Genomic DNA, 12,592 nt, shown 5'->3' with positions numbered 1-12,592 from the left:
TTATATAGTTTTCTTTTTGTTGATTATGCATAAAAGGAATGGTCTTTTACAAAAAATTAATTTTTTCTTTAATTTGTGGTGAGATATACACATACATATTTAATTACTCATAATTGTTTTTATTTTACTTCTGTATTAATGCTTAATACTGAATTTGAATAACTATGCTGATTAATTACCTGCAAAAACTAATTAAAGACAGTTAAATAAGGTCAATAATATGATCTTATTATTCAAATTTAACAATTTATTATATCAGGTACATTGTACAACAAGGAGCAATACCGCAATTATGCAATTTGTTATCCGTCATGGATATCAAGATGATACAAGTGGCTTTGAACGGACTGGAAAACATATTAGCTCTGGGTGAGCGAGAATTTACCATGAACGGGCATCCTAACTATTATTCTATCAAAGTAGAAGAATGTGAAGGTATTAAACTATTTTTAATAGCATCAATCAATTTGTCCCTTTTTTAAGTATATCAAATGAATAAATACTATCCTCTTATTCAATTGTTGATTTAAAATATGTATATCTAAATTAGGTTTGGACAAAATCGAGCTTTTGCAAAGCCACGAAAACGTGAACATCTACAAAAAATCTTTGGCTCTTATTGAAAAGTATTTCGGATCTGAAGATGATGACATCGAAACTTTCGCGCCTTCGGCCGGAGATCAGGCATTCAATTTCAACACGGAAGGTCAAGACAATAACATGATGGTCGCTGGTAACCAAGGTAGTAATAACCCTGGCAACGTCCCTTTTCAGTTTTGAGAAATCGATATGGAGATAATACATATTCATAATATATTTGCCAGGTTCCCCTTCCCCTACAATTCCTCTTTCCCCATCATATGTCCCTATTTTTTGCGATTTTTTTTATATTAGGAATATTGTGCTCTGGGTATATTTTTTGGAAAGTATAGTCCACCCTTTCATCATTGTTTGTTCATTCTTACTGGTCGGTTTCGCATATTTTATTTTTAATCTCGCTCTTGAAATATTACCCCCTCCCTTGAAACGATTTACGACTAAATATTATTTATCTAAACATATGCATCCATAACATTAATAATTTCTATACCTTTAAAAAAATTGAAATTTCATCCATACTCTTATCACAAATGATTGAAAATGCTTTTTATTACATTGAACCTATTCATCGTTTGATATATATATTCATATGATCATTTGGGGATTCATTTTAAGTAATATAAATTTTTCATTGTTAATTGATATCCTAAGTAAATTTTTTCTATTAATAATCTAAGCTTAATTAAAAAATATATAAATTATTATAGCTTCATATTTTTTTCATAAAATTAATTATAAATATTCAATAACAATCATTACAATATAATTAACTCCCTCCTCTCTACTACAAACGAGTTTTAATTTTAATAAATCCCCGTTATCAACCCTTCCAATTAGATAATGTTAATAATAAAGATACACTACATTAATCATAATTACTAACCAAGAATTATATTAATCTCAATAGAAATTCATAAATGCAAAGGGATAGGACTTACCAGCTTTGGCTTTACGTGTGATGTTGATTGTTTGGACTTATCAATGATGGTCCAAACAATGTGTTGTTTTTTGTTTTAAAATATTCAATCTAGTATAGTTCAAATTAGATTGAATTTTTTTGCGCTCTCCTCCACTGGTGGGGGTGGGATAAAAAGTCATAGACTTTATTTAATTTAATCATTGTTTGTTACGATTAAATTATTCCTTAATTTAATCACTGTTTGTTACGATTAAATTAATTTTCCCTGTGATTCTATCGGAAACTCTGTATTTATTTGTACATTATGAAATTGTTATATAATTTTAATATGAATATTTAAAAAAATTCTATTCTGGCATAGTTACCTAAATCTCAATGCATGAATTAATTATATTATATTTTGTCGCTTCTTAACATTGAACCATGAAACATTAAAGAAAAGTTGTCAACTAATTTTTTAAAAGTTTTATACAGAATTCGTATTATATTATAGTTATAATGGGGGTGTTTACTCTCTTGCAAATTTATAAATCTAATTGCTTTGTAATTTTACGATGCAATATCTTCATTTTTCTTACATCATCACCAAGCCTTTATCTCTTTCAACGCTATTTATACATGTTAATAAATAAATTCAATTTAAGTTGTTTAAAATAAATTACAATCAGAAATGATAAACAATGCATCTATATTTTTATTTATAGACTTAATATTTTAGTTAGAAAGCTCTAAATTACAAAGAAATAAGCATTTGTAATTTATTTTCAAATAGTGTTAATCAAAATATTAGCTTGAAATTCAAAAATATTTACCAAAATGTTAAAGCCTGGGGTAAGCCTATTAAATTTTTTGAAAAATCTGAAATTGTTAGATCCTGTTTTATTTTTATACATAAATTCTCCGGATTCGAAATTTATTAATAACTTTAGGATATGGTCTGGTAGGGGGGGGGGTACATATAGGTTGGGGGGTAATAAAAAATAAAATTTGTATCCATATCTAGGGTTTCGAACCGTTAATTATAGCGGTTCGATTCGTTTTTTAGTTTAAAATTTTATAAAGGTTTTGTTCCATTTCGGTTTTAAAAAAATTCATATCGGTTAGGTTTATAATTTGTAACGGTTCGTTTCGGTCTGTTCCGGTTTTTATAAATATGATTTTAAAAAAATATTAATCATAAACTATATATATTAATCTTAGAAAAAAATCTTTTTAATTTATATTCTTATTTAATCTAACCATGATAATCTAATAGATATTTTTATTAAATATAGTAGATATAAATTAAAATTAATTTTTTTTATATATAAAAAAAATACCTGCATAGCTGGAACTGTTAGCACAGTTATAGCTAACTTATAAAGTTTTGGCATACTATTCTTTACATTTTCTCATAATTCATAAGATTAGTATCTTTTTTTTATATATTCTAATTCTATACATTTATTATAATAATTTATGCCCTGAGAATTATTTTTATTAAGGCTTTCATGCGACTTTAATAAATCATCAGCTAAATTATCTTTCGAATGTGAACACATAGGCATAGTATCTAGAATTTCAATATTCTTATTATTTAAATTTTGTATTAAGTTTCAAGTTTTAGAAAGATTATCTTTTTCCTCAAATGTTAAATTACATTTATATATCTTTAGTCAAGATATATATCTGAGTTATAAATGCCATTTTTCAAATTTATGTCTTGTGCTTTTACCGTAAAAACTAAAATTCTGGCAAATGGAGTGTCTACTTCGCTCGTTTGCATGATACATTTAATCCACGCGGCATAAAAATCGTCCATTATCAATTGTTCACTTTGTATATATTTTGTCAAAAAATAAGCTGATTTTCCATTCATTCTCTGATAAATATTTTTCACAATCATTGCTTTGTAGCTATATTTCTTAGCAAAAGTTTAACTCTAGTAATCTCTCCAACATTAAATAAATTGAGTTCCATCTTTTGCAACAATCTATTAGTGGTTTTTTCAAATTTAATATAGACAGAATCACCATTGTTGTGTCATTTCTTGCTTTATTTATAATGACAATTTCATTTGAATTATTAATGCAATCATTAATTGAATTGAAATATATGTGAGGCACATCTAATGCCCTTTAATATGGATCTGGTATGGGTACAAGATTAATATTTTCAATGTTAAAAGGTTCTTTATTTTCATCATCAATTATAAAGTTATTATTGAAATTATCTTTATCATCATTATTTAAATATAAGGCTATCGTGATGTATTAATAGCATAATTAATTTAATCATATTTGCTGCATTATCGATGGTTATCGTGTAAATTTGCTCAATTCTATTTCATATTCTTTTAGAACATCTAAAAAAAATTTTAAGATATTCTGATGTGTGTAGTCCTTCTATCTCTTTCATGCATATAGTTTTTAATTTTATTTTTCCGTTATTTATAAATTGAATGTTGATCCTCAATATGGACCTATCATATTTAGTTACTATATCTAATTTTAACGTGTAGTACACAAGATTTGTACCTAAAAATAAATTAAAAGAAAATTTAAATTAAATACAAATTTTAATTTCTTTACTAAATTATATATAAATTAATCAATTATAAACATAAAAGGAAAAATTTTCAAAAAATAAAATAATATTAGAAAAAGTAAAAAAAATAAGAAATTTCTAACTAAAAAAATAAGAAATTTCTAACTAAAAAAAATAAGAAATTTCTAACTAAAAAAAATAAAAATAATGAACAACTCCAATTGTTTATCACGCGTTTTCTCTCATTTGCATAGTTTGCTTAAATAATAAAGTAACAATTTTAATAAAACATTTTTGTTTGAATATTATCACGATTTGAATAATAAATCCTTTTGTAATATTACAACATAACGAAATAAGTATTTGATATTCTATTTTGCGAAAAATCAAACGCCATTTTTTTAATACTATTGCGTATATTTTCCGAATTGATAGTTAGATTTCCACTCAATCCTATAGTTATTGGGTCCAAAATAAAAATTTTAAATTTAGGTTATAATAATTTAAAATTAATTATTTTTTAAAACCGGTTTAAAATATTTATAACAGTTCGATCGCTCTTTTTATATTTTCTTTATAACGGTTAGGTTACAGTTCAGAAAATTATAACGGTTCGGTTACGGTTCAGAAAATTTTAACGGGTTATTCCAGTTTGGCGGTTCTATTTGAAACCCTGTCCATATCAAATGAAAATATCTTTTGATTGTAATAATAATTATGTCTGCGGCTCTAGGTTTTGAGGGGTCAGGAATATTTTTTCCAACACAAAATATTGATATAGGTACTAAATAAAAATATATGACTTTAATATTAATTATCACTAAGCAGGGATCATAAGTGGCCAATGCTTTTTATAAACTCAATATAGCATAAGTATAAAGAGATTTGCACGCCACTTCATCAAATAAATCTGTAATATTTCAATCATTTTTGGTAGTGTTGTTAAAAAGCCGAGTTTTTACGGCTCCTACCTCGAGGTCGGAGCCAAATATTGGCTTAGGCTCAAGCCGGCTAATACTGGACATCACAAACTTCTTTGCTTATACATCTATAATAATGATTAACAATTTATTGTAAATATATATACCTGAACAGATAATTTTCATCACGAATAATCGACTTGGTGGAAAATTTCTCTCCCATCACACCATTATGATATTTTGGATATCTTATCGTGATCGCGAAATGAAATCGCTCAGAATGATTAATTTACCAATTTCTTTTGGTAAAAAGAAAAAGATTTGTTTCATCTTTCTCGGAAATTACAGCCTCTACTATGAATTCAACATCTAAAAGTATGCATAATTAAATAATAATACAGATCTCTCATTAAACAGGCATATTTTGTCAATTACAACTGGTATATTAGGATTAAGAAACATAACTAATAATAAATAACAAATTAATATTAATTTATAAAAATATTACTATTTCCTTGAAAGCCATCAGGTTTTACCATCTTCGTTTCATCTAGTTTTGTTAAATGATTGGTTTTTTCGACCCAGAACCCGACTCAAAGTCGTAGAAATCGACCCAACCCTGAGTCAGGTCGAAAAATCGACCACGACGCAACCCTTCCCATGAGCCTGCTAAGCCGATTTATCGGGTTCGATGGGTTGGCTGTTGGATCAACATAATATATAGAAAATTAAAATAGTTTGTTTTAATCTGGGTTTAAAGTTTTGATATTAGAAAGATGTTCTAAAATCTTTGGTTCTAGTGATATGGTACTGCCATTATATTGTATTCCACGAGGAAAAAAAGGAAAATATTTTAAAACTTTTTGAACCTAGTTAAAAGCTTGTGATACTAGCAAGATGTTCTAAAAACTTTTGGACTAGTAATAAATTGGCACTGTCATTATTACTCCACGAGGAAAAATAATTGTGAATTTTTAATGGCAGTGCCAATTTATTACTTGACCCAGAGATTTCAGAACAACTTTTTACTATCAAAAACTTTTAACAAGACTTAAAATAATTTTTTTTTAAAATTTTCATATTTCCTCGTGGAAAAAAATATAATGGCATGGCCAATTTATTGCTACCAGAGGTTTTAGAACATCCTTTTAGTATCGAAAACTTTTGACTAGGCTTAAAAAAAAATTTTAAAAAATTTTCATAATTTTTTTTCCTCGTGGAGCAAAATACAATAGCAGTGCCAATTTATTACTAGACGCAAAGGTTTTAGAACATTTCTCTAGTATCATAAACTTTTAACTAGGTTTAAAACAACGTTTAAAAGTTTTCTTATTTTTTTCCTCGTGGAATAATATATAATAACAGTGCCAATTTATCGGTTGACCACTAAATAGCATAAAAAGCATAAATAGAGTATGTTTTTTAACGTCTACAAAAAATGGCCGCTATATCTGAAAAAAAAATGTAAGTTAAATATTGCAAGTTATTTTTCATACTTTTTGAATATAATAATATTTATAGATGTTAGCGACTGCCGCCAATAATATAGAATACTATCTTAGAATACAAAATCTTATTGAAGTAATATATAAGTTTTAACAGTATACTGGTTTTAATTTTTTATAAATATTCTAAGGAAGAGGCATAGTAAAAAAACTTAAAAATGCATAATATAGTTAATTATTGATTTTGAACTTGGCTAAAATCACAATCTCAAATTGGATTAATTTAATTTTCATCTTGTATGAAACAAGGCGCTAATATTCTATTTTTTACTATAAAAAAATAAATTTTTATCTATTTAAATAAATTTGAGATGGACGGAGAAATAATCTTTATTTTGGATCAAGCTTTTCGGGACAAATAAAAAAAATTTTGTTCGGGATCGGGCCTGACAGGATAAATTTTTTTTAAATTTAGGGCCGGGCAGGGGTTTAAAAATTAAGCCCGATGACTCTTATTTGAATGATATTTTACTTTTTGCACAGTATGATTTATTTTTTATTTAATTTAATTTTGAATTTGCTATTTTTATCGCCAATGAATTTTTTTAAATTATTATTTTATATTAATTATTTATGGCTATGTATATATGTTCATATATCATGCTATAAATGGGAAAAAACAAACACAGTTAGGTGTTTTATAAATAAATTAAACATACAATTACAACTCCCCCCCCCACCCTTGTTCCACAAGTACAATAATATGTCCGATAATATGGTCTCACTTACGTGACCCCAGTCCTGATGATATTTCTTCAAGCTCTGTTAATTTATTTCTTTTTTCACATAAGCTCCAGTTCTATCTAGAATACCTATAGCACCCCGAGGATCAATTTCAAAGTTCCTCACGTCTCTTATAAATAATTGAATTCAGATTTCTTCTCAACACCCTTATGCCTGGCATTGATTAGTTTTTGTTTTCGAATAAACCCCAAAATAAAATAAATAATTTATCAGCCTCAATTAAGGAGAAAGTGTCCAATTTTGATAACCATTATTGAAGAATTTACGATCTCTGAAAAATTAGACCTTGGAGATATTAGCGGTGCTCCCCGACTTTAGACTTCTGATGATATTATTTCTCCTATCAACACTACTATTTTTCAATAACTTCTCAAACATCCATTGGCGCCCCCTTCCAACATTTACCCGCATGACTCTTCTCCTATTCCCTTTATATGTGATGAAGTTCCAAGTGCTTGAAGTTTTTTAAAAAAGGGACGACAGCTGGTTTAGATGGGTTCAAACCAGGTTTTTTGTTGATTTAATCCAATGCTTTGAATGGTTTTATTGACCCTTTATTAAACTCATTAGCCAACGCACAATTCTTTTTGGTGCACGTCTTGTTTCTTTAAAAACATGGAGGTGTTAGACCCATAGCTATAGGGTCATTTTTTTGTTGATTAGTTGCCAAGGTTATAACGAATCAAATTTAATATCTGTTAGTATTTAGAATGAGCTAAGAAGTTAAATATAAATACTTAATTATACAAAATATTCATTATAAAACCTCCTAACTAACATTTTTGAAGCTTTATTGGAGAGATTAAATTTAAATATTATGCTTACATTAAACAAAAATTATAATAGTTATTGGAGTTGATATAAATATTTATTTAACATTTAAAAAATAGAGACTTAAGAATTTATAAAATTAATAAAGCTTATAGTTGCAAAATACGCATTTTTAAAATAGGTTAAGAGTTTCAAATAATATACCACTCATTTCTAATATCAAAAATTTTAAACTCAGCTGAAGTAAAAAATAAGAATAAAATATAATAGCAGTATCAATCTTTTACACCCTAAGATTTAGAATATTTTTCTAACATCAAAAACATTTTACTGGGCTGAAAACAAGTAAATAATTTTTTTATATTTACAGATTTTTACGTGTAGAGTTAATGAGTAATAATAGAATTAGAAATTATACTTACTGAACCCAAAGGTTTTAAAACATCTTTCCAATATCAAAATTTTTTAAATAGGCTTAAAACAAAGATCTAAAATAAAAATTTTCCTCGTGGAATAAAATATAATGGCACCTTATTACTAGATCCAATATTTTAAAAATCTTTATAATATCAAAAACTTTACATTTCATGCATGGAGTTAAAAAAAATGGCACTATTAATTTCTTTATAAACATAAAATTTAGAACAACTTTGTAATATTAAAAACTTTTAACTAGTGCTGTGAAGTAACATCAAAAAAGTAAGGTCGTTACTAATGACTTTACGTTTTGAAGAAAAGGAACGCCATTCGTTACCTTCTTCTAGTGGTAACGAGTAACGGTAACGCGTTTCTTTTTTTTTGAGTAACGGTAAGTAAAACGTTACTCGTTACTTTATATTTTCGCTTAAAAAAATATCAACAATAAACATATTTTTATTGTATTATAAAATTACTTTTATTATTTTTTAATTCTTAATATAAATAATTTAAGGTTTTAATTCATATTTACTTCAATATTATTTTAAATTCTCGTTGTTAAATTTTCTGTCGAAATTAATATTCAATCAAAATTCAAAGTAAATGTTAATAATGATATTAATTCTTATAATTTATTTTAAGAATATAATGTCCATAGTACTTGCTTCTTCAGATGAAGATGTTTAACCCTTCCCTGGCCCCAATTTGAAATATTTAAACCAATAAAGAAAATTAATGATACCAACTCTACACTTTGTAAATGTAAATTTTATCCCAACAAAAATATTTCAACCTCAATGTCCAGTAGTTCAAACTTAAAAAAGCATTTGAAGGTAAAAAGATGAATTAATATATCATTATTTCCAAATTTAAAATTTTTATTTAATATAATTTTTAAAAAAAATTGATAAAACACTAAAATATTAAAACAACTATATAAAAATATGGAAAAATATATAAAATTACTAAATAAAAATATATATTAATAGTATCGAAGGCTCTAAAAAGAGGTTAATTTAATAATGAAAATGTACCTAAAAATTTTAATAATAGAATAATATTCTTTCATAATATTTTGAAAAGCTTAATCATGGAATTAAAATATAAGTAGGGCTTTGCCGATATTAAATATCGGATAGGATCGGCACCAATATTTAGTGTTTCCAAAATATCGGATCGGGCCGATACCTGTAAAAACCGATCCGATCATTTACTTTTCTTTTTTTTTGTTATTTTATGTTATGTATATTTATTTTACATTATTATAATATTTTCTAGATAATTTTTTTTTAAACAATGAAATGCACAACACCCTCTAAATTTTATTCTTTTTTAAAATAGATTTATAGTATTTTAAAAGTTTTTTTATAAAAATAGAAAGGAACACCCAAAGTTTTATTTATTTTAAAAATCTTTTTAAATAACGCCAATTTTATTATTTATACTTTAAATAAAAGAATTTTTTTAAAAATATGGTATCTGAATTATGGAAATATTTTACAAAAGTCAAAGATAATTTTACAAAATGCGTTATCTGCGGAATCATCTGAGTTTACCTTCAGTACGGCAGGGGATATAGATATTCCATATCGTAGAAGCTTATTGCCAGAAAATCTAGAGGCTCTCATATTTATTAAAAAAATCTAATATATTATAATTTTATATATTAAATAAAATTTATAATTCATACCAACATAAAATGGATATATTATCAAATATATGTTTTTTTAGAGTCTCAATTGTAGAAATAAAAAAAAATGTAATGCGCAATTTGATTTTTTGTATAAAAAATATTGATTTCTTAATTACATTTGGTTCAAAGGGAGGGGGGGGGGGGTGAAAAATCAATATAAATATCAAATTGGTATCAGTATTGGATCGGTTTGGAAGCAATATTGGATCGGATCGGTGAAAAATATGTGGATCGGCACTACCTAAATAAAAGCAAATAAATTATACTACAGTATTGGGCTGGGAACCAAGATTAAAAACCCAAGATTAACAAAATAATGGCTTTGGTTCAAAGTATTATATTGAGTTTTTTTATATCTTCTATTTCTTGTTTTAGTATTGCTATTGGTTTGACTATAATTGTTAATAAATTTAAAGAATAAAAAATAGTGATTTTAAAAAACTTTGTTTAAATAATATATATGAAATTGTAGCGTAGCCAGGATTTATCCATAAACAAAATTTTACAGAGAATTTCATTATTAAACATTCCATTATAACCAGCTGTGTTGAGCACTAAACGATCCTGTTTGTCTGATCAAAATTTTGAAATCAATAGTTGCTAAAAATAAATAAAAAATTGTTACATAAAGATGTTATCTTATAATATATTATTTTTGTATAATTTTATTTATATTATAATTAAATATATTAATATTTTTTTTTATAAAACGTTCTTATTTTTGTATATATTTAATTTTTTTAAGTAACGAGTAGCCCGTTACTTTTTTGAAAGAGTAACGGTAACGCGTTCCTTTTTTCATATGTAACGAGTAACGGTAACGCGTCACTTTTTTGTAGTAACGTTTACAGCACTACTTTTAACTAGGATAAAAACATAATTTTTTAAAATTTTAATAATTTTTTTTCTTCGTGGACCAAAATATAATAGCAATGCTAATTTATTACTAAGCCCAAAAGTTTTAGAACACCTCTTTAGTATCATAAACATTTAACTAGGTTTAAAACAACGTTTTAAAAATTTTCATAATTTTTTTTCCTAGTGGAGTGTATAATGACAGTGCCCATTTATTACTAGACCCACAGGTTTTAGAACATCTTTTTAATATCAAAAACATTTAACTCGACTTGAAACAAAATTTTAAAAAAAATTTATAGTTTGTTTTTCCTCGTGGGGTAAAATATAATGACTGTGCCAATTTATTATTTCATGGCCATTTAACTCTTTTTCATTATTACTCACTACCTCAGAGTTTTCATCATCTAAAAATATGTATATTACTAAATAATTAGGGCAATTATATACCTTTTCTAGCAAGTAATGTTCTATATAACATATATTTGCATTGATCTTTAAAATGCTACCGCTAGCATTAATGAGCTTAACATTGGCTAAATATTAAAAATAATTTATTAATAATGATGAATTTTACTTTTAAATATCCTAACTATTGTATAAAGACCCATCCAATGCCTGGTCATTTTATCATTTTAATTATCTATATAATGGGTATCCCTATCAGCACAGCATTACATGTTCTATAATCCCTTTGCTGCTTAAGCCAAGATCTATATTAATAACAGCTATCTCATGAATATCATTCATCCTGGAAACTGTATCTTGAAAACAAGATTACAAATATGCTTTAAATATTGTCAGGATCCATATTCATTTCCTCGTTATACTTATAATAAATATGATTTATAATTGATATTTATTATACCCTATAAGACTGTTTATATCCAATGAAAATAAACAATATGTATTTAGGCAATCATTTTGTCATTTTGTTTGCAATACTGAAATTTATAATTTAGGAAATATTTGCAATATTTTTTTAAGTTAGCAAAGATCTAAATAAGCTAAATTTAAATGAAAAAATTTTAGATCCAAGCTCATATCCAAAAATTTATTTTATTGTATTACGAAAATAATAAATTTAAATGAAAATTTTTTAGGTCCAAGACCATATCCAAACATTTAATTATTGTATTTAATGAAAATGAGCAATATTTCAGTGCATTTAGGCAATCATTTTATTTGCAATACTGAAATTTATTATTAGAAAAATTGCAATAATGGGTTAAAGTAACTAGTTCTCGTTACGAAAAACTAGTTAAAATAACTGTAACTAGTAATATTTTAAAAATTGTAACTGTAATTAATTATATTTTTTTAATGTAACTACCAAAAGTAACTAGTTACTTTTATAAATACGAATGTATAAATCTAAATAATATATTCAAATAATTAATTTTATTTTTAATATGTTTTTTTAATAATATAATTATTTATTAAATGAATATTTAAATTATAATTAACATACTATATCTATATTCTGTATAAAAAGATATAATTAAAAGAAGATAAATTAAAAAATAAAATAAAATATTTAGAATTGGTCGACGGGGCTTAATGACCCATGTATAAGATATACAGTTGGATGGATAAATTTCGATTGATATTCTTTCTCATAGGTAGAAGCCTTCTTTTGGAT

At 25.6% G+C, this 12,592-nt stretch overlaps 1 protein-coding gene and 1 long non-coding RNA gene across 2 annotated transcripts in view; both read left to right on the top strand.

Annotated features, from left to right (window-relative positions):
• LOC135922626 (importin subunit alpha-6-like) overlaps window positions 1-2,104 on the top strand; it is a 61,792-nt gene extending 59,688 nt beyond the window's left edge. Inside the window, exons 11-12 of the mRNA XM_065457036.1 lie at window positions 260-435; window positions 551-2,104. Of these exons, the coding sequence (XP_065313108.1) occupies window positions 260-435; window positions 551-780 (406 nt within the window). The 3' untranslated portion in view covers window positions 781-2,104. The remainder of the gene's footprint in view (window positions 1-259; window positions 436-550) is intronic.
• A 4,394-nt stretch (window positions 2,105-6,498) lies between these two features.
• Window positions 6,499-12,592, top strand: part of LOC135928783 (uncharacterized) — a 29,771-nt gene continuing 23,677 nt past the window's right edge. Inside the window, exon 1 of the long non-coding RNA XR_010572383.1 lies at window positions 6,499-6,546. This is a non-coding gene — a long non-coding RNA (uncharacterized LOC135928783). The remainder of the gene's footprint in view (window positions 6,547-12,592) is intronic.

The sequence above is a fragment of the Gordionus sp. m RMFG-2023 genome, chromosome 1 (genome assembly GCF_954871325.1).
Source record: "Gordionus sp. m RMFG-2023 chromosome 1, tfGorSpeb1-WG-v2, whole genome shotgun sequence".
Classification (NCBI taxonomy): domain Eukaryota; kingdom Metazoa; phylum Nematomorpha; class Gordioida; order Chordodea; family Parachordodidae; genus Gordionus; species Gordionus sp. m RMFG-2023.
This window is presented reverse-complemented; position numbering and strand designations above follow the sequence as displayed.